Here is a 21,471-nt window from a genome sequence, read left to right as displayed (position 1 = left end):
GTAGGAAGGGAAAGGAGCTGTCACAGTTCATGCCTGGCATCCATATTTCAAGCAGTCACACTGTTTATGGTGAATAAGTGAGAGCCTGTGGACCCGAGATCAGTTTTAGGTTATATTCCTTGGATACATCAGGCACTGCCTAACCCAGACCTGGGCTGGGCAGGAGAATCCACCTTTTATGGAAGGCTGAACATATCTGCAAGCAGCCCACCACCAGTCCATGCTCCTCTAGTGCCAGAATTGGAGGAAGGAGTCCTGAATCTGTCCCAGGGATACAGATGGCACAAAGCCCTGCAAGTAAAGCCAGGCAGGAAGAGGACTCCCTCAGGCTGGTGAGAAGGCAGTGATCTTCAGCTCTGCTGAAGGATGAGGAGTGGAGCCCCTCTCTCTGAAGGGGCCACAGACAGCCCTGCTTAAATGTAAAGGTGTTTTCATTCCAGGGATAGTCATGCCTCTTGCAGTACATGCCAGTATCATGCTTTTTATGTTTTCTTACCTTCATCACTGAAACCCTGTTTCCCTTCAGCTTCCCTGTGTCTTCCCTCTCTACCTCACCTCTAACTTACCCAAGACCTCAGCTAGCACCATCTCCCATCCTGCTCTCTGTCCCTAAACTCAACCCTCCCGCCCACTCATACTTGTGCTCTCTTGCTTTCTGAAACTAAGTCTGACTACTACATCTTTCTCATCTTGAGCCTCAGCTCTGCCCCAGTCCCATGCCTGACCTTGCTTCATCTTTTGGCCTATTTCATACCACATGTGCCTCTCTCCCATCCTCTTTCCTCCAAGCTTCAAGTCCCCTCTGCGTGACATGTCTTTCCCACAATGCCTGAAAAGCATCTCCCTCTTCTAATAGCCTAAGCAGCTGTTCTGTCCCTCCTGTGCTTGGGCTTTCAGTCACTGGTCTCTAGAGTCCCACCAGTTTCCACCATCAGCACCTGACTCTTGAGAGCTATATTCAGGGTTGTCTCAGTCAGGACAGCTTGCTTCCTGGCCATTTAACTTGTCCCCTGCTGTGTTTGCATTTGCAAGAGGTGGATACAGCTTTTGTACTACAAGAGCAGGTGGAACATTTGGAGAGATGACTCCTTCGAGCTGGGAGTTTAGTGGCTTGTGCCAATGCCAGAGACTGGAAGAGGTCTCCATCCAAGGGATAATGCACTTTGAATAAACAGGACAGAAAACCAGAGCTGGATTTAAATAAAGGGCACAAATGACATCCTTATTTGGGATATTATTCTGACACAGGAACATGGTGCCATTCAACTGTGAAGAGAGCCCAAAACCAACAACTGCTGCTCAGAGCACAGAAGCACCGGAGAGCCCACAATGAAGTTATGTCAAGCACGCTACACAGCCACCAGTCAGCAACTACTTTTGTAGAGAAACACAGTCTTCATTCAGTCCCACTTATGTGCGTACTCATCCATTACTCGCCTAAGTGCTTGTTACACCAGAACAGCCTTACAGCTGTGCTTGTAGAGACACGAGCGTGAAATGTGATAACGTCTGTGACTACCTCCTTCATCCATAAAAAAGGGTTTCAACAAAAGCCAGAATAGTCTGTTCTTCACTGAACTGCTTGCTCACACATTCTGGCCACCCTGGAATCTACACGAAAAACATAATCAACGAAGTCATGAACAGATAAACTGCATGTGTGGAAACATGGTTCACCGCTGCTCACTGGCAAACTCCTGCCACTGGCTAAACACACTATCAGCCACCAATACACAGATGTCTAACTGTCAACCAGCCCAAGAGTGAAAGGATAGCTATGACAAGACAAGAGGTTAGCAGTATGAAAAAAAAGATAGTTTGTTCTTATAGCTTCCCTTGCTGCAGAATATTTAAAAATCTTCTGACTAAAGATGAGGAACAAAAAAATTCTTTAAATTGCAGTGAGGGGAGGAGTGGTGGTACACTAGGAGCACAATCCATGAAAACTGCCAGGGACATAAACCTGAGACACTGAACCATGCACAGATATCCCTTAGAAAATAACTAGTTGAAGATATAACATATCTTTTAAAAAAGAGCCATGATTACAAAAATCCTTAATTAAACAAATAATTGATTTGAAAATAAGATGCCAGCAGTGTAACTGGGAAAGACACTGAGCACTTCTACTCTGCAACAAGAAGTTTAGCACATATTAATAACTTTGAGCATATGTTTAAGTGTTGTGTTCTTCCACTGTGCTCAGCATCTTGACAGATTAAACTACAAATGAAATGGGAATGAACATTTTTGGCTAATATGTGATCTTCTTCACAAGGGCAGAGTTAAGGGTGATTCGACAGGCAGCAAGCGTACTATTTTGTTCAACACACATGTATTGAATAGGACTAGATAAAAACTGGTTTTCCTATATAACTTGTTGATTTCTTATGAGATAGTACAATTCTGTCTGTGTGTACAATGCACATTAGGATATCTTGATGTACCAGAGTACCCTCTAATTTAATGATTATGTTCATTGCTGGTGTTAGTGCTGGGACAAGCCTAGCTACGACTACGTGTAGCGATTTCCTGTTGGAATTTCCTCAATGTTTTTTGTACTATGAAATATGAAGAGAAGGTCATGATCAACCATGATTTAAAATCCTGACCTGTAGTTTTGATTCATATGATCAGAAATAAAATATCTACATTTAACTACTAAAGTTATTCCTGCAGATATAGATAATTTCTTTTCAATTCCACATTTTAGATGTATTGAAATATCAATTTTGAAAAATAATTTATGGCTCTATAACAGCCATTAGAAAATATGATCTAAGAATAATTCTTTGGTTCTGATTATTCTGTTAAACTCTTTGCTGTGGCTGTGGGTTGCACTTGAAGATTTTGCTGTCTAGTTTCCTTGCTGGGAAGGTAAGAAAATCTGTTGTTGGCGTCTTCATTCCTAGGCAAGATACCGAAGACTATCTGGAAGGTTTTCAAATGCAGAAAACTAGCTGCAAATTACTTAATTCTGGGGCAATCATTCTGGAATGCCTTAGAAGACCTGATTTTCTGAAGAGGCTGAGCACCAATTGCTGAATATAAGGACTTACATAAAGCAGTGGAAATTGCAGTTAAATGAAAACTAGTTATTTAGCTGCATTAATGCAGCATCCGTTTGTGAAGTGTTGCAATACTGATAAACTACAGCAATGTTCACATTTTGATACTTTCAAAGGGAAGCTATGAGAACAAGTAAATATCTGAAAGGCTGAAAAAAATTAGAGCACCAGAACTAGGCATCTGAAGCCAAACAAAATATTGTTTTCTTCAAACATGGATCTGCCAATTCTGCTCTCTTCCCAAGTTTCCTGGTTTCTTTATAAGCAATAGCAACTTATCAAGTCAATTTCAGGGAAGGAGACGGTGAAGATTGCTACTTGATGAATTTACTGATTTACTGTCAGATGAGCCACGCTACTGTCACAAGTATGACCACGATCATAGCACTTAAATACAATAAAATTATTTCAGAAACAAAGTTATTTCTGCTACTCACCTAACTTCTCCCAGACTAATTTGTTCCTGAAGTTTCACATCCTGAAAAGACTAATTGCTTAGGAAGTAGTTTTCCAAAGCATCTACTAATGTTAGAAGCACAAGTATAAGCCATTTAGTGTCCTGCTCTTAGCAACAACCCATTTCTCAGCTAACAGGTTCCACATCAGAAAAGAGACTCTCAAACTTTCTCACTGGGCCCATTTTTATTTAGTTTTTGCTCAAACTAATTAACTGGTTTTCACCACAAACCAATCCTTGCTCACAGATGGTGACTCTATTCCACAAAACATTTAAGCATGTTCTTAATTCATCAACCTCAACAGGGAATAAGCAAGCATATGCTTAAAATGAAGACAAAACACATGCTTAAATCTTCCACTGAATTGCCCCTGAGTGCTGTCATTAGGGTGAGATTCTTTGAGTCCTCCATACAACAGGAGCTTGAACCTCTGCTTTTCTTGCAGAATTCAACACAACAAGAGCTGCCAGGATGCCTTCACAATCATTTCTCTACAGCTTATTCAGTCCCTCCTGACCTGTGTCCTGGCACATCTCACCTTTCCACCACCTCAAACATTGCCCTGTGGCTAAAGGAGGGCAGGCCTGTACTAGAGACAGTATCAGCAATTCATGGCAGATGAAAAACACAGGTCAACAAGCTCTCTGTCTACACAATCTACAGCCAGGAGCACACATCAGACAACCTGCGGGCAACGTGGGTGTGGGTGTGCAGGTCTTGGGGGGAGAGTCCCCTCACGCATCCTCGTACGCAGGTTACCTCTTGCTTGTCATGGTTACACTTCTCGCACATGGCCGGCGAGGAGTAATGATGGAAGACGGAGCCCGATAGGTTATCGATGATCATTAACTCCCCGTCGAAGGAGTCCTTAATAATTAAAGAGACACTGTCCAGCCATAAGTTCTCCTAGGGGACAAGAAAGGGGGGAGGATGGGAGAGATCATTTTAAGAATGCTGAGTTTTTTGCTTCAAAGTTTCATGTGAATTTGGGGCTGGGTTCTCCACCCTGACTCATCTGGAGCAGCACCTTGTTCTGCAGGTACCTGCACAGGGTCACTGGGGGAGCATTTTCTCCTTAGGGTGTGTAAAGGTGCCAGAGTTCAATGCAAAAAAAAAAAAAAAAAAAGGAGGAGGGACTGTCTTCACTCACTGTCAGTGCACCACGGCACTGCTCATGCCTCCCTTGCAGCTCTGCTGTAGTGCCTCACTCCTGATCTGCTGTTTCCCCCACTCTCTTCTCCTGAGCTTCCCTCTCCAATTTGCTCCTAACACACCTTTAGCTGATCTGCTCCATCCCTCCTCTCCTGGCCCTCAGGTTCCTACACCATGATGCCAATGAACAGGACCCACTGCTGTCACAGCCTTGTCCCCACATGATGCTACCAACTCAGAAGTCTATCACTGAAAGCAAACCTCTCACCCTGAGGTGGAAGAGCCTACCTGCTATCACTAAGCCCTCAGTCATCAAAGGCTGCCCAGCTTCTCCCCACAGTTACATGCCACAGTCTTGTTGGTAAGCTCAGAAGTGTACTCACCTGTGCTGGAGAGTAACATCTCATGCACAGGTGTCCTTCAGGATCTGTTCTCCCATCGCCTCCTCCTGTTCCTGATCTTTTTCCCTGTCCTGAATTTGGGGAGCCTGACTTGCGGGAGCACAGCCCATGAGCAATTTCCAGCTCAATCTCAGCATCCATCTCTGCATCCTCCTGGGCCTCCTTGTTGCTGTCGTCAAGATGTTTCATGAGCACAGCTACCACCACATTGATGAGGACAAACTGGGCTGTGAGCACAAAGCTGACAAAGTACAGTGGGGAGATGAACTGCAGGTTGCTGAGGCAGCTTCGGTCATCGTGGCTGCAGTCACGCAAGGTATCCTTGAGGGGAAGTTGGGTTTGAGAGGGAACGAAGGAAGGAAGGAAGGAAGGGAGGGAGGAAGGGAGGGAGGGAGGGAGGAAGGGAGGGAGGGAGGGAGGAAGGACTAAAGTAAGAATACAAACTTGGATGCTCTTTATGTCAAAGAACACTGAAGCCAATGTAAAGAAGGCAGCAAACATTTCTATCACTCCACACCCTCTGGGATCATGAGGTTCTCAAAGAATCTGGGACACTATCTGATCATGTGTTCTCTGCTTCAGAGCAAATACATCCAAATGTGTATGGAGCAAACTACTTCCAGACCATCACATGTTGCTGCTGCTGTAGCCCCACACATGTGAGCAAGAACAAAAATGAGCAGTCTAGTACTGCCTTCTCCCATCCAGACTCAAAAGCACCATATGTGTGCAAAGAACCTTCCTTTCTCCATGTCCTTTGAAGAAAGAAAGTATTCATTTTGGATTGCCCTGGTAGCTCTGCAGATGGGTGCCATGTCCAAAGCACCTACACTGAGCTTTGATAACAGGCCTTATAACAGTGGACATTCCCTCTTAGCCTGGACAGTCTTCTTGTTCCTCCCAAGGATAATTTTCACTTTTCTCAGCCAGATGTCTGTAGGACTAGATGAGGTCAAGGTCTGAGTTACCATGGTAGGGAGGGAGACTGGCCCAAGCGGGGAACTTATCTAGCAACCCAGATCCTGCACTCCTTCCCTTTTCTAGCCCAAGCACTTCCGAACAGAGCACACATCAGAATTTCTCCCTCCCCACCATAAGGACATCAGTACCCCTGAGACCCAGTTACCTTCATGATCCCATTCCAGTTGTCACCAGTAGACACTTGGAAAAGCGTGAGGAAGGCCATCCCAAAGTTCTCAAAGGTGGCGTGGCGGCTCATGCCCTCACAGGGGTTCTCATCATTGCATACTGAAAGGAAGGGGATCACAGTTATTAGCGGAGGACACACTGACAGCCCTTAGATCAACAGCAGAAACTGGGGAAGGGGACTTCAGGCTTCTCACAGCCTGGAGACCTCAGGTAATGGCATCAGCACCCTGCCCAACAGTTGGCTGTTGCCCAGCAATACAGAAAAATCCCTGACGGCCCAGCCCCTGGATATCAGACAGTGTAACTCAGTTGCTCAGGGGTATCCTCCCAATGTGTCATTATGCTGCCTTTCTTCTTGATCAACATTCCATGGAAAGAGATGTAGACAAACTTTCCCTGAGTTTTTCTTGTAATCTTGAAGGCAATATCAAGGTAGGCAGTGCAAAAAAGCAAACGTTTAAGAATGAAAGAGAAACCAGACACTGCTTTTATTTTGTTAGGACAATAACAATTCAGAGGGAAATTCCTCTTACATCGATTACACACAAGGGAGAATAAAGGTCATCAAGTAATTCAGTCCTGTTATTGAATGAGTACTGATTTTGAGAAACCTCAGCTTTCCAGCAGGTCTGTAGCTCACACAGGAGCATGGTCTGCTTGAGACTTACCCAGTTTTCCAAAGAGCTCCACTCCTAGAGCAGCGTAGATGAAAAAGAGGAGCATGAAAAGGAGTCCGAGGTTTCCCACCTGAAAGCAAATGGCATGATCAGCCTACCCCAAAGCCTATTTCATCTGTACAGGCAAGTGTTTCTGTCTTTCAAAGCCTGAAGAGAACACTAGCAAATTCCCAGTGTTAAAATGCAACCAAACAACTGCTCAACTCTTGGGAAACCACCAGTGATAGTACCAGTTGCAACTGGACTTGAAGGATGCTCTTTTCCCAGTTACCTCCACTCCAGCACAAGCTATGGCCAGGGCTGACTGAAGTGCTGAAGTGTGCAGCTTCTGGGCCAGATGAAGACAAACACATTGGAGCAGGGGCACAGAAGGTGAAGCCAGTTTGGCTGGGTGAAGGACAAGCTATGGATTACAGCATACAGACATGTCCTGCAGTGCTACATGCCCTACCAAACCGCCTAAGTCCCTTGAAGTTATGCTCACGTGAAGAGCGCAACAGCACTGCTCCAAAGAGACAGGGACACAAGTGAATCAGCTCCTGCCATGAACCAGGCAGAGCATGGTGGGGCAAAGCACCAGCTACATGTGAAGGTTACAGCAGGGCTTGTGGAAGGAGGAGGCAGGTGGGAAGGAAGACGTAAAAAGAAGCACTTTTGAAATGTGTGGAGAGGAGGAGAAGAAGAGAGAAGAGGAGACTATGAAGGAGTCAAGAGAGGAAGCAGGGCTTCCTTTGCATCTCATGGATCATAGGTGAAAGCCTGATTTCTGGGCCTCCAGAAGGTGTCATTTGGAAACCCCCCAATGAGATGATTGCTGCTCTGTGGTGCACAAAGGCAGCAGTGCCACCAGCAATATGGGCACTGCCCCCAAGTCCTCACTCTCCCAAATCACTGCTTGTCTCTGAATCTCCTGCCTCCCAGCATATGAGGCAGTTGGGTTATATGGGAGAAGCAGGAGGGGGTTTTGGAAGAGGTAGGCTGAACAGTAATGGAAAATGCCAGTAATGGTTAGCACACTGTTGGTGGAACAAGAGAAGGCAGGGAAAAATTAAGGATCTAACTGGTATATGCATGTTTTTTAAAAACTGAACACTGTCTGGTCTGAATGCACGTGGTCACTGGGCCTTTGTTAGGATCATCCACTTCAGGAGTCTAATTTAGTCATTGCAATTGCTGTGCCATCCAAACTCAGGAGAGAAATAAATGATTCAGCCCACCCACTCCCCTGGGCTGCCAGATCCTGGCTCCCTACATACTCAGTGGAGGGAATCATTTCTGATGACTAAATTGGACACCACAGTAAATGCTGTGAACACACACCTCTGGGTCTGTGTCTACAGGGCATTAAGAAAAAGAACTTAATAAAACTTAGCTAAGGGCTACATTTCCAAAGGGCTCTTTAAAATTAAAGCTCTATTCACTATCAAGAATTGTTGCAGTATAACAAAGACAGGAAGGGAATTGAAACAGGACAACTGGAGACGCCTTATATGCCATTAGCAAGCCAAGATCCCTGATGTGAGTCTGTGCTCTAGGAACATAAAAAGAAAGGTCGACAGGAGGAAAAAGTGCAAGGCAAAGGACAGCTTATTTTAAACTGTTTCTTTTCACAAAGGCGATAAATCTTGGAGAATAATATTACAGATAATTCAGTTGTCCCCTGAAGACCCAGTGTATAAAATATGGAGACTAAATTCAATCTTAACAGTGAAACTTGGGGGATTTTGGCCCTGCTTTAAGTGCAGATTTTTACACAACTTTAACTATGGAATGATTTTGATCCCTCTGTTATATAACTTTATTAAATGAAGCCAACCTGTTACAGAAGGAAGCAAAAGCCAGTCAATAGGAAGTGGATTGATCATAGGCTTTGATGCTGGGAGGATTAAGTACTGCTTGTTATTACCTTCCAGGGAATACCTAGAGGCCAGACCTTTCGACATCTGATTGTGAGGGTTTTGTGGCAGATATTAATGACCTCCAAAAGACCTGACCTGCCACATTGGTTAGCAAAGGAGCTGTAGGTGAATGGGAGAGAGAAAATCCAGAATTTATAAAGTACGGAAGAATATGCTTGTGGTTTGTGCCTAGGATGACAGCAGGGCTCAGAGGCTTGAACTGAGGTCCCAGCTGTGCTTTCTGCCACCCTGAGCAAAACACTTCAATGCCTGATGACTCAGTTTCTCCATCTACACGACAGGGATATGAACATTTCCTCCTATTTGTTCTCTATATTTTGGGGGTAGAAGTTGAGTCTCATCGTTTAAGTATAAATATACTGCAAAGTCCTCTTACCAAGGGCTTCTGGATATACTTCAGTCAGCTCTTAACACCTGTGTGCATATATCTGGGTTGCAGCATAAACATGCCACAGACATGCAGACACTGGATCTGGAGACCTGCTCTGTTCCAGATCCTCGCCTGAGAAAAATCAGCTGTTGTGGCTCCTGGAATGGAAAAGAGCAAGGTGCAAAGAAGCTGCACTGAGCCAGCCTGGGGCAGCAGAGCCAGAACTAATAAACGTTACTGTCTCAAAGCTGCCTGGTATACGCACACCCTTAATTTCCTGTTCCTTCCATTGTCCAGTGTATCTCAGACCCCAGCTATCCTGGATGACGATATTATTATACATCCTACATATGAATTATATAATTATTACTATTAGACAAAACCACAAATTATTATTGTTTAATAAAAAGCATAGGAGATCAGACAGAGCTCAGGATCTATAAAAGATCACAGTGTTTCCCCCCTCACTTTTGTGCCATGAGATTCATCTAACTCAGATTGACATTTATGGTCACCAACATCAGAAGTAAACTCCGTGGGTAACTACTCATGCTGTTTTCAGATTGATTCTCAGCTCTTCATCACTCACTGAGACTGGCACATTAGCTGATAAATCAACTGACAAATGCCCATGCATTTTGATATCATGCAATATAGCTGCCTGCTCGGGGCCTGGCAGGGGAATGGTCTGATGTATGATCAGTAGAACCACTTGCTGCCATTACTCCTTGCTTAAGAATTCTCTCTCAAGGATCCAAACGGAAGGGGACCAGTCTCCCTGGCTGCTCATCCATCACAGAGGATCCTCACAGTGGGCTTGAAGCCTGTGTAAAGCGCCATGTCAGCATCTCATTTGGGAACAGCTGCCACTCACAGCTCATGAAATCCTCCTGTCTAGCTGTCTTGCAGTAGACACTTAACTGCCGGCTGCGTGAGCCACAACAGAGCGTGTCACTGCTTCTCATACATGAGAGGCTTGGAAACACAAAGGGATCCAGAAGGAGAGAGGAAGAAAAGCAAGTAGGAAGGGGGAGGCACTGGCTAAGAAAAGGAGTGATGGGAGTGCGAATGAAAGAGAGACGGGAAAAAGAGGGCACATGCAGGGATGGGTGAGAGGGGCAGAGATGCAAAGACCTCCTTTCCTCCTGAAATGACTGTCAGTCACTCTTCCCTTCTTATGGAAAGGGGACAGAGGAGCTGGGGACTAGTCATAAGCAGTTAGACACTAGCTAGATGTGATGGGAAGAAATCTGCCCTTATCCAGGAATCAAGCCTTATTTCATTCACCCACTGGAGAACAGAGATGTGAGGTGAGCTGTAACCCCGTGACTGACACGATAACCTGGACAACATCTACATGAGGAGAGCTGTACCCCCATGAATGACATGAACATTTGGACATCACCTTCAGGCAGTTGCCTGCACAACACAATAGATACCACCTCTGAGACTCCACAGGAATCAACCCTTTGGAAAAAGAGTGTAGAAAAGGAGAGTCTTTGGGGGAACTGGTCTGTTTTACCTGTGGCAGAGCTTGAACAACTGTATCCAGCAGTGCTCGCATTCCTGTGGCCATCTTCAGTAGCTTCAGGACTGCCACAACAAGCACAAGAAAAGTGTCACTGAGACTGATCTCAGAAGGTCCATCCTTTGTGTGACTTACAAATGGCAGTAGCACAAGACAGATATCCTATCTCCCCCTGCCCTAGAAAAACTAGATTGTCACCTTCTGTCCCTTTCTCCCTTTTCCCACTTCTTTTGACTGTACAACCCCAGTGGTTCCTTCTCCTCCCGTCCATCTCCTTCTTACTTCTGCCACCCATGCCTATCAGGCCTCTTCTGCTTCACCCAGACAGTTTGGCCAAGAGCCCTCTTTCTCCCAGCAGTGTATCTCAATTCTCTGCTCTGATTTTTCATTACATCACTTTCTCTTCCTCCAGCCACCATCTGTTAAGGCAGCTTAGCACACCCTGGCCACCACCAGGAAGATTCGGTCCCCTCCCTGTGCAAACTTCAACTTGCTGGGTGGCCCCTTCTCCAAACACCACTGCCATAATTGCCCCATAAAAGAATAACAGGGGAAGTTCAGCTCTCACATGATCTGCTCACCCTCCTGGTCCTTCACCTCCTGTTAAAACAACTGCATCTAAATGCCTGGCTAAAGGAAGCCTTAGCCTCCAGGCTGTCCTTCGTCACATCCCCTACCTCCCTCCCAGTGCTAGGGACAGGGCGAGCCCATGACTCTACAGCCACTGTTCAATGAGTCATGGCACCAAGTCCCACTCCATGGTCGCCTACACCCCTGCCTTTGGCCAGTGTTTCTCTCACCCCGAGCGATACGCAGCACCCTCATGATCCGGATGATAGTGGGGTTAATTGGGAGAGCAGCATTGATTTCAATCTCTTCCAGTGTGATGCCCATGACAGACAGCAGTACAATGGCCAGATCCAACTGGTTCCACCTTAAGAAGAAAAATTGAAGAGAATAAAGGAAGATGGAGCTTTTCCATTTCCCTGGGAAAAAAAAAGTGAATTGTCTCCAGTTCAACCTAAATATTTCTTTATGTATGAATTCGAGGCCCCACTCTGAGTCAGCCTATATGGGCTTTTGCAGACAGAGATTCACTTTGCACACACCCTGAGCAGCCAGAGGCAAGCCAGCCTGATCTGAAAGCATGGAGCTAGGTTACTATGGTGCCATGCTTTGACTAATCGGCTCAGCTTTTTATGACCTTACTACCTCAAACCAGCTTCATCATATACATTCTGCTTCAGCATGCTACTGGTTTGCCTCAAGGGCAGGAAAAGAACATTCTCTCTAACCCCACCTCCTTTGCTTTCTAGCCTAACCAGCAGATGCCAACCAGGAGGCAATTTTTGGACAACAATTATTACTGCCTCGGCATTGCGGTTCACAGGGGCTGAGGCTAGGTCCATGTTGTGCAGAAATGGGAGGCAGTCAGGGCACTCTGCTACCACCTCATACTCCAGATAAGGATCCATCCTCAAAACCTCCACCCCAAACCCATTTGTCCCACAGCCACAGTAGACATAACCCTCTGCTCACCTGTCTTTGAAGAATCGCCGCAGACCAAATGCCACCAGCTTGAGGACTGCCTCCAACACAAAGACAGTGGTGAACAGGTAGTTGCAGTACTTGAGGGCGGTCTCCAGGGACTGCCAGCAGAAAGAGAGGGTAAAGAATTGAGGCAAAAGCAACATCAAGCATGTAACCTATGGGGGGACTCTCTTGAGTGCCAGGAATTCACTGGGGGGTGGGGAAGCTGCCCCAAGACTCCTACCTACATGAATGTGGGGGCTGTCTACTAAGGGCAACCTCCATCCGGCCCCTCTGCCCCACGTTGTTCTCAGAATTGATTAATGCTCTTCTCTCCTGTACCGCTCAGCATAATGGGGAAGAGGAGGCTATTGCAAGAGGAATCCACGAAGTACTATCAGCCTCCTCTGGATGCCACCATGTTAATGGCACTGGCACAACTATCAACCAGGAGTGAGGCACAAAGGTTACTCCAATTGTGGATACATGTCATCTCTGATGGGATGAAATCCCTCCTGTGCCTTGGTCTGGGGCAGGTATATGTCATATCTTTTAGCCATTGGGCTTCTGGTTCTTTTATGTGCTGCCCCTTCTCCATCACTGAGGACCAGTGTGAACTGGTCAAGCACTTTGGCAAGATTATTTAGCAGAGCCTGACAGCAGGCTGGCATGGCTGGAGCGACATTCCAGGGGAAGGAGCTGAGGGGTAAGGAAGAGGAGTGACTAGTTCAGGAACAAGGGCCTGACATGAGGATGGTAACAGATAAAAGTTGAGAGTTCCTGCAGAGTAAAACTGGGCGCCATCAAGGGCAAGGTAAAAGCTGGGCAGTTGGGCAAGATGGGCAAGAAACAGAGGAGCCTGGCAGTGGGTTTGAATGAGGACAGACAGATTCAGTTCCTGATCAAAGCCTGGGCTATCTTGTACAGTATCTGCTCAGACACCAGAGCTGTCACTTAAACCAAGGGTCTCCTGAAGAGAAAACTGAAATGCCACCAGGCAGATGTGATGAATGCTTTGTCTACATACGAAGGCAGAAAGCTCCTCTCATATGTGCAGCATCCATTTTTTCCATCAAAGGCATCTAGAGCTTTACCAGGAACACTGAGAGGTACATGGTCTTCCTCAGCCAAAGTATAGAACTCATTTGGCCTTCAAGGCCCTTTTCTGGGCATTACCCCCTGCAGCTGAGAGGGGCTCTGCTCAGTGCTTTGGCCCTGCAGGTTCTCTTACAGAAAAAAGGTGGCTTAGTAAAGACATCCCATCCCATGATACACAACCAGCCACACTAATCCTCTCAGCTCAGGCCATATGACATGGGAATTGGACTGACATTTGGAAATCTGATGCAAAGCTTGAAGCTCCCAGGACACTGCTGCTTCCACCACTCCTCCTGTTAGGATCCAGGGGAACATATAAAGCAGACCAGGCAGCTAAATTTGGGTGACCCACATACCCACTTAATAATATAAAGCAGAGAGACTTAATTGCACCATGCTTTCCAGGGGCCCGACTCTTGCTTAGATGCCTTCTCTCTATTGATTTTAATGGATAACAAGTGTCTGAGTAGGGGCTACCTTTCTGGATACATACATAACTTTGCCTACTACATTAAGTCTTGCAATATTTTAAGAGTATTTTTTAGAGACACTCAAGTGTCCTACGTATGCTGGTAGTCAGTGAGCTGTAGCTGGTACATCAGAGAGCTGTAGCAAAATAACATAATGACTAGAGGCAGGGCTTATCTCCATGATCTCACTCACCACAGGTTGGTTGTAGTGCTCCAAGGACATAGTGACCACGTTGAGGCAGATGATGAAAGTGATGAAGATGTCCAGATAGTGGCTGGTGCAGACCGAATGAATAAGGAGGCGTATGGGGCAGTACGTAGCATAGTACGGCAAACGCTGCGCCTCTTCAGTGGAAAGAGGGAGATGGGCAGAGTTAGGAGGAAATTGGAAGAAAGAGAGAAATGGGTAAGAAACACTGAGGAGGGAGCAGGCATAAGAGTGGTGATAGGTTTTGGAAGAAAGGGGAATGAAGGTTGGGGAGAGTACAGAAAAGGATGGGTAAACAATAGGGGACATAGGAAGGAAGGAAAAAAATGCAAAAAGGAGAAAAGTAGAAGTGGGGAAAATGAGTAGAAAAAAGACAAGGAAAGGAATGCTAGGAAGAAAATCTGTTAGTCTATGTTTGTGGGAATGGTGCTAAATCAGCATTTCATGCCTCGACAAATTAAGATCACAAATGATAAAAGGGAGCAGATGGTTCCAGGAGAGGCCCGGAGTGTCACAGGAGAGAGGGGAAAAACTGGAGAGAGGAAGGGAAAGCATGCCCACAGGCTGTGAATGGAAGAAAACCATCAGTCTGGGGTAGTAGGGATGATTTCTAAGGACAAGTATGCTTTCGCAATTTTTATCTAAAGGTAATACAGAAAAGGACAGAAACAACAGGAAGAAGGCTTGCTTTACCACAGAGGGTCTGGGACCCCAAGGAGTGACACTGCAACATTGATGGAAAGAGCCAGGAACAAAACACAGGGGTCTTCCTCTTTTTTTTCCCCTCCTCTTCTTTAAATTTGGGTTTAAACACAAAGGATGGTCTGTCCAGGTCTTCCCCCAAACACCAGCTGGATTGCAGGAAGCCCAGGTGGGACTATCCCAAGCCCACAAGGTGCATGTCCTCTGTCGACAGTGCACGTCAGCATGTGCACAGGGGTATTTTTGGTACATGTTATCTCCCAAGGGGCAGCGTGCTAAAACCCCAGTGGCTTTCCCGGAGTCCCAGCAGACCTTATCAGCCACCCCTCTTCCCCAGACCGCCCCGGTGAGGTGTGTAACGACACGGCAGTGGCACGGGGAGGAAGGCTGAGAGCGTGGCCACAAGCGATGCATTTCGGAGACCAGTCCATCAGGAAAGAAAAAGAAGAGGAGAAGGTTTTTCTCAGAAAACCTTGGCCTACGAACCGACCAAACACTTAGGCTGTGTCTTACTCCTTCGCTTCTTCTCCAGGCGGCGCAGGCGCTTCTCCTCCCGCCGGCGCGCCTCCTCAGCCTCCTGATGCTGCCGGCACTTGTGGAAGTTCTCCACCACCACCCCCACGAACATGTTGAGTACAAAGAAGCTGACAATGAGGAGGAAGGAGATGAAGTAGAGAAGCATCCAGGGGTTGTTGTTGGTCACCGGCTGGAGGAGGGGGGAGAAGAAGGGTGGTCAATTGGTTGGATGCACAGTGGTATGGAAATGATGGGGGTGGAACTTGCCATGGTGATTGGCTGCTGGGGAGGTGGGCTGGAGTTATAGAAATCAGGGGAGAGGGCTGAGAAGAGCTGGGGCTACAAGCAAGGCAGTTTCTGATTGGCTGACTGGATTTTGGCATCAGCTGGCAATTGATGGAGTTGGTGAGAGTCAAGGGCAAGGGCCCACCTGCACAGTCACCCACAATTCAGGCACAACCCCAGCTGCAGGTCGAGTACAACACCAGTATGTGGTAAAATGGGTGGTCCAGGCACCAGGAACACCTTTGGCTCAAGGGCAAGTAGAGACCATATCCACACACAACCAAAACGGCAATGAGACCAGAATAGGAATGTCATTCAGGCTCGGAAAGAAGTGATGCCCTGACTTTGACTGGGTCTCCTGACAAAAACCTACAAAACCAACAGTGGTGTACCTTGTGTAGAAGTTCAGAGGCAAATGGAGCATCATCCCTGAGGTTCAAGCCTGTGGTACTGCATCCCATGGCAGGTGCCTACACTTGGACACTATACAGGTCATTATCCTAGCAGTAAGGAATAGGGATGCAGTGGGCAGCAGCCCAACAGTCCCTGCTTTACAGGGTATTAAAATAACCATCTGTGGGCCAGGAGGGAGACAGCATGCCCAGAAAGGCACATCGTATTGTTGCTCCATCATTGCAAATAGATAAAGGCCTGCTGTGAGATTCCAGAGTAGAGGGTGAGAATTACTAGACACCCACTGCACAGTCACAGCTACACCTCCCTGCATGGACCAGGCATGATCCTGATCCCTTTCAAATAGATGAGTAAAGGATTCAGAAGGGCCTTGAAAGGAACTGTTGGTTTGAAGGAGGTGTCTGAAGCAGGATGTTAAAGCATTCTTCTGCCTTACTAGCCCAAGGAAACAGAAAAAGGTCCTTTCACAATGAAGTCTTTGTACCTGTTGGTCAACAGCCACAGCATCTAGTCCGTTATACATAATATTGACCCAGCCATCCTTGGAAGCCAGAACAAAGAGGGACATCAGAGCCTGCAACATACAAAACAAAGTAGATGTGGAGCAGGTACATCTGGCAGGCTGGGAAAAAAAAATTGTGGGTTTATGCTCTAACACACACAACATTGAAATACTCTTCCTGCCTGTGTCTGCATACATCAAAACCTGCTCCTTCCCCCGTGGAGGAGAGGGAGGGGGGTACAGGAAGCCATGTGCAGCCAGGCCCACCAGAGGAGAGAGGTTGTGAAGAACATCTGCTTCACGGCAGGAGGAAAAAGAAAATCAAGCTCTCTGCTGCCACCATTTCTTTCTCCCACAACCTGTAAGCATCATCCTGATACCAACCCACTAGTGACATAGCTTGTGCATGGATATCCTTATCAAATATCCGCCCCTCCTGGCCCAGGGATCAGGCTTTCCAGGCACTGCATCTGTGCCCTGAGGAGGGGTATGTATAGGAGGAGACAAACCCTGTGCTGGTTCCCATCAGAGACAGGGCCTGTAGGCACACTCACCTGCCCCAGGTTGTCGAAGTTATATTTGTGGTGCACCCACTTGTAGTTGGCGGCCACGCAGTCAGACCGGTTGGTGATGTTCCTGATGTCGACTCCCAGGCAGTGGTAGAACTTGCCCTTGAAGAGCTGCAGGAGAAGAGAGACCCCATCAGCCCTTTTCCCCACAGGGTTTCCCATGCTCCCTGGAATGTGCAGAAGTGCTCCTAGCTCCTGAGATGGTGGGTGGGCTGCAGTGCTGCAAGCCAACTGGAGCATAACAGGTAGGGAGGATCACCAACACGATGTAGAGCACAGGCTCAAACATTGTTAAGGACCAAGGGCCATCCTTGCAAACCCACACCTGGCTTTTCAGCCTCCTCCATTGCCTCAGGCCAGCAGTGACTGTAAGCCCTTTCCATGTGACAGCCTTTAGGGCAGCCTTTCCGGGTGCAATTAGAGCCACTGGCCCAAAAAGAAAAAAAATCTTCTATTCAGTCCCTAAGAGCAATCTCCCCTTCTTGCTTCCTAGTTACTGAGAGGGCTGATTAGGAAAAGAAGATCTCATCTGAACTTAAAGAACCAGAAAAAAAAATCTCCTGCTTCTCAGATACTTCTTTTCTCAAAGCTGCACTGCACTTCTGTGGCTCTTCTGCCCAGGGCTCCTTTCCCCATATGGAAGGTACTGGATTGCGCATTTGTACAAATGCATCAGCACAGACTAAGTATAGTGCATTCCCTGAGATGGAAGTAACACCCACGCCCTTGCTCCTCTGCAATGTAACAGCCGAAAATAAAGAGGATTAAATAAAAAAATAAAAGAAAGTTGTGGGTGGATTTAGGCTCAGAGCGAGGGGGAGAAACAGAGCTGACTGGAGGTGGGGTTTGTGCAAGCAGGTGCTGAGCTGCTTGCCCTTGTGGCATGAATGGATGTGCCCAGGGAGCTCTGTGCTATGCCAGCCCTGGGCTCTCCCTATAATGCTGACCCAAACCCTGATCCAACTCCTGCCAGGTGTGAGCATGAACTCCTGTCTCGCACATCCAGCAATGCCTGCACTTGCTGAGCACCTGGCTGTCCTTGCTAAAGGCTGTGGGGGCATTAGGGTGGGAGACAGCTCATGAAGGAGGGCAGGTGCAGAAAATTTCCTGGCTTGCCTGCCCTTCCTGCTCTGCTTGGTTCCCTGTCCCTGTTGTAGCACCTGGGGGTACAGATGTTCATGGCAGGGGTGGGGGCATGGGGGCTGTTTGATGGGCGGTAACAACCTACCTGCACGCCAAGGATGCCAAAGATGATGAAGAAAGCGCAGCAGATGAGGACGATGTTTCCTATGGGCTTGAGGGAAGAAATGAGCGTCTCCACAACCAGCTTCAGGCCAGGGGCTCGGCTGATGACTCTGGAAGGGAAGGAAGGGGAGGGGTGACAGAGGGACAGGGCAGGGATGTTTGGCCTAAGCTAAGCATTTTCAGCAGCAGTGGACCTCTGATCTCCCTGTGCAGTGACCCATCAGTGGGGATCAGTATCCTGTGATCAAAAAGCCTCTTCGTCCCATGGATTGCTTATCTGATGAGGTACCTTCAGGGCCAGAGCCATATGGCTAAGGGGAACTTTCCTGTGGCTTATGGCTTGTCAAAGATCATACTCTGCCTGGCACAGGGGGATCTGACTCTGGGACTTTTCTGGGGGAGGGGGGATGATGGGAAGAGGGGGCCAAGGAGGGCTCAGTGGGGCTCTGACCGGAGGGGACGTAAGGTGCGCAGCAGCCGGAGGACTCGTAGCACCCCCAGGATTTTGGCACCGCCAGCAGAGGCCACCGAGACTACAATGTCAATGAGAGACACGAAGACCAAGAAGCCATCCAAGATGTTCCAGCTGCTGCGGAGATAAGCCTGATCCCCAAAATACAGGCCTAGAGAGACCACCTGCAAGAGAAGGGAGAGGGGTTTAAATGATTCCTCTTCATGTTGCCTGGTAGAGGGCAGCTGTGGAGAGAGGGAGAGGATATGGAACACTTATCAACTCCACATGACACTGAAATGTCATCTCATCACCTTTTCCTTTCACCTGGAAGGCTATGAAGGAAAACATCTTTGGGGAAAGTGGTGGCATGTAACTCCAGAAATAACAGGGCCATGGTGTCTTCTCACCTTTCCTTTGTCTCCCTGAGTAACAGGACACTGTAGAGAACGTGTAGGAAACCTTTCCCTGCCATACCACAGACCTGGGGCAAGTCTCCAAGTCCAGAGATCACCTGGGAGGTAAAATCGGGCATGAAAACCCATACTTTGGCTCTTAAAGGGATGGTTCGATTCTCAGCAGTTCTTGACACCAGCAGGTACTACAGAAATTGCTGGCCTTGGGGAGAGCTGAACACCCTGCAAATCATGGCCCAAATTTTAGGGGTTTAACTTCAGGCACTCAGTTTTAGGATTCTTTACCAATCACAAGAGGGGAATAACAAGATTTCCCTATTGTTGCAAAGTACTTAGACACCTATTGAGTAAATACCTCAACTAAGAGCATGTTATTAATATTGTTGCTATTTCCCCCATTCTTGCTCCAGAAGAAAGGGAATAGACATTTGACATCACTACAAAATCCATATCTGAAGGCCAGCTATCCCTCCCAGATACTAAGATCCCTTTGGATTTAAAACCTAGGATAAACATCCCTCCATGCCTGACAAGAGGAGACTCAATTTCAGACAGTATCTGCCTTTACCAAGGTAGAGGGAAGGACTGTCACACTGAAAAGATGGAGAGGTTTTAGAAGAGTGCTGAGCAAACATGAACCATGTTGTTTCTGACACTGGGAAAAGGCTCTGAACTGTTCATCTCCAGTAACTTACCTTCAGTGTCATCTCAGCTACAAAAATTGCTGTGAAAATGTAGTTGGACACAGTGAGAAAGATTCTCTCCTAGAAAAAACAGAGAAAGGCCTTAAATGTATCTTGACTTCTTGTTACACTGTCACACCCCTCCAATGAATTTGTTATCTTTTGCTTTCTTGTGAAGGGTCTGAAAGATGTGGAAATAAGAGAGGTCCCCTTGGCAAAGGTCAGTGCTGGGCAGCTTTTTGGCTAAGCCCTGTGCCACAGCTGGGACAGGATCCTACACAACTCTGCAAGGGCACAGTGGATGAGATTTGCAATGCATCCCACAAATGTGGTTTCAAGGTGCTCTCTGCCCCATTCTGCCAGTGCTGCTCAGTCCTGACTTGCTGCGCTGCCCTAAGACTCCTTCCTGAAGGGCTGCTGACCACTGACCACTGGATTGTGTGTAAGTGCAGTAGAGTCTGGGGGTCAGCTAAGACAGACATGCAGAAAAAAAATTTCACTTGCCAGTTTGAGCAATCTCCAAGATAGTTCAAAAACAGCATACGTGAATGATAACATGCCATTCCTACAGAATGGAAATTACTTCCACATGTTGGTTCCCAGTCCCTGCCCCTTTTGCCAGTTATCTCTTAACTGCAGGTGCTGGGGGGACCCTCTTACTTTCCAAGAGGGAGGGAACTAAGATTACTGTATTATAAAGTGGGTTTCCCCATTATAAGACCCTGCAGTGGAAGCACACACTATGTGAATTACTAATACTTGGGCATTTGAATAGATGAGTGGAAGCTGATGTTTAATGCTGAAGTTCTTCCAGAGGTAATACCAGTGCCAGGAACACTTATGAAACTCTGTCAGAGGTTATGCTGAAAAGCAGGTGGGAGGAAATAGCGCTCACCGTGCTTCTATGTTCAATCTGTGGTCTCTCCAGGGCAATGGTGATGCAGTTCAGGAAGATGAAGGCCAGCACAACATAGTCAAAGAGCTTGTGAGCAATGATGGTTTGGCAGAGGAGTCGAAACCTGCAAGAGAGTTCCACTAGGCACCTGTGCCTTGGGCGGAGCAAGGTTAGGAACTATGATGACAGAGAATTGAGCAGTCTGACCAGAACTGAGCTCTGACACAGTAGCTTTCCTATCACTGATACTGATGTCCCTTGCCATGGGAATAGCCCAGGGTAGCTCACAGTCACACAGAAAGCCTGGAGCAGATCAAGGGCAGAGCAAGGAGCTGAACCTTCTTCCATTGCCCCAGTGCCAGAGTGGTTTCCTAACCACTATGGCTCTGTGATCCTCTCTTGCCCTGTAAAGAAGAGGCTCAGTTTCAGTTTTCTTCTCAAACTCACACTTTGTACCACCCCAGGGCAAAGGGACCACATGCTGAAAGCTAAGGAGAGGCACATAGGTTGGCAGTCACGGGGACCACACTTCTGTCCACTCTGAAACACACTGTGTGCATTGCAAAGAGCTCTCCCTCATGACCTGTAATGAAACTCCTTTCTTTTCAAGGGGTGATGCACATGGATGAGAATACTGTTGCCTGGGGTACATGGACATTTTCTCCTAGTGAGAAGACCCCTTTAGCAGGAAGAATTTATCCCAAATTTCTTTTTTTTCAGGAAAGAAGAATTCTAACTTTGCCCTAAAAGGTGTGATATGACTGC

At 47.1% G+C, this 21,471-nt stretch overlaps 1 protein-coding gene across 3 annotated transcripts in view; it reads right to left on the bottom strand.

Annotated features, from left to right (window-relative positions):
* Positions 1 to 21,471, bottom strand: part of CACNA1I (calcium voltage-gated channel subunit alpha1 I) — a 94,388-nt gene that overhangs the window by 6,663 nt on the left and 66,254 nt on the right. For 2 of the 3 annotated variants that reach the window (XM_074826702.1, XM_074826703.1), the window contains exons 17-31: positions 20,707 to 20,830; positions 19,824 to 19,892; positions 18,713 to 18,897; positions 18,245 to 18,371; positions 17,002 to 17,127; positions 16,430 to 16,519; positions 15,244 to 15,436; positions 14,014 to 14,165; positions 12,262 to 12,371; positions 11,523 to 11,656; positions 10,717 to 10,787; positions 6,897 to 6,975; positions 6,206 to 6,327; positions 5,062 to 5,400; positions 4,286 to 4,432 (exon numbers count right to left, since the gene is read on the bottom strand). In XM_074826702.1, the coding sequence (XP_074682803.1) occupies positions 4,286 to 4,432; positions 5,062 to 5,400; positions 6,206 to 6,327; positions 6,897 to 6,975; positions 10,717 to 10,787; positions 11,523 to 11,656; positions 12,262 to 12,371; positions 14,014 to 14,165; positions 15,244 to 15,436; positions 16,430 to 16,519; positions 17,002 to 17,127; positions 18,245 to 18,371; positions 18,713 to 18,897; positions 19,824 to 19,892; positions 20,707 to 20,830 (2,068 nt within the window). The remainder of the gene's footprint in view (positions 1 to 4,285; positions 4,433 to 5,061; positions 5,401 to 6,205; positions 6,328 to 6,896; positions 6,976 to 10,716; positions 10,788 to 11,522; positions 11,657 to 12,261; positions 12,372 to 14,013; positions 14,166 to 15,243; positions 15,437 to 16,429; positions 16,520 to 17,001; positions 17,128 to 18,244; positions 18,372 to 18,712; positions 18,898 to 19,823; positions 19,893 to 20,706; positions 20,831 to 21,471) is intronic. The other variant, XM_074826704.1, reaches the window with a different exon arrangement.

This window comes from Strix aluco, chromosome 5 (assembly GCF_031877795.1).
Source record: "Strix aluco isolate bStrAlu1 chromosome 5, bStrAlu1.hap1, whole genome shotgun sequence".
In the NCBI taxonomy this organism is placed as follows: domain Eukaryota; kingdom Metazoa; phylum Chordata; class Aves; order Strigiformes; family Strigidae; genus Strix; species Strix aluco.
This window is presented reverse-complemented; position numbering and strand designations above follow the sequence as displayed.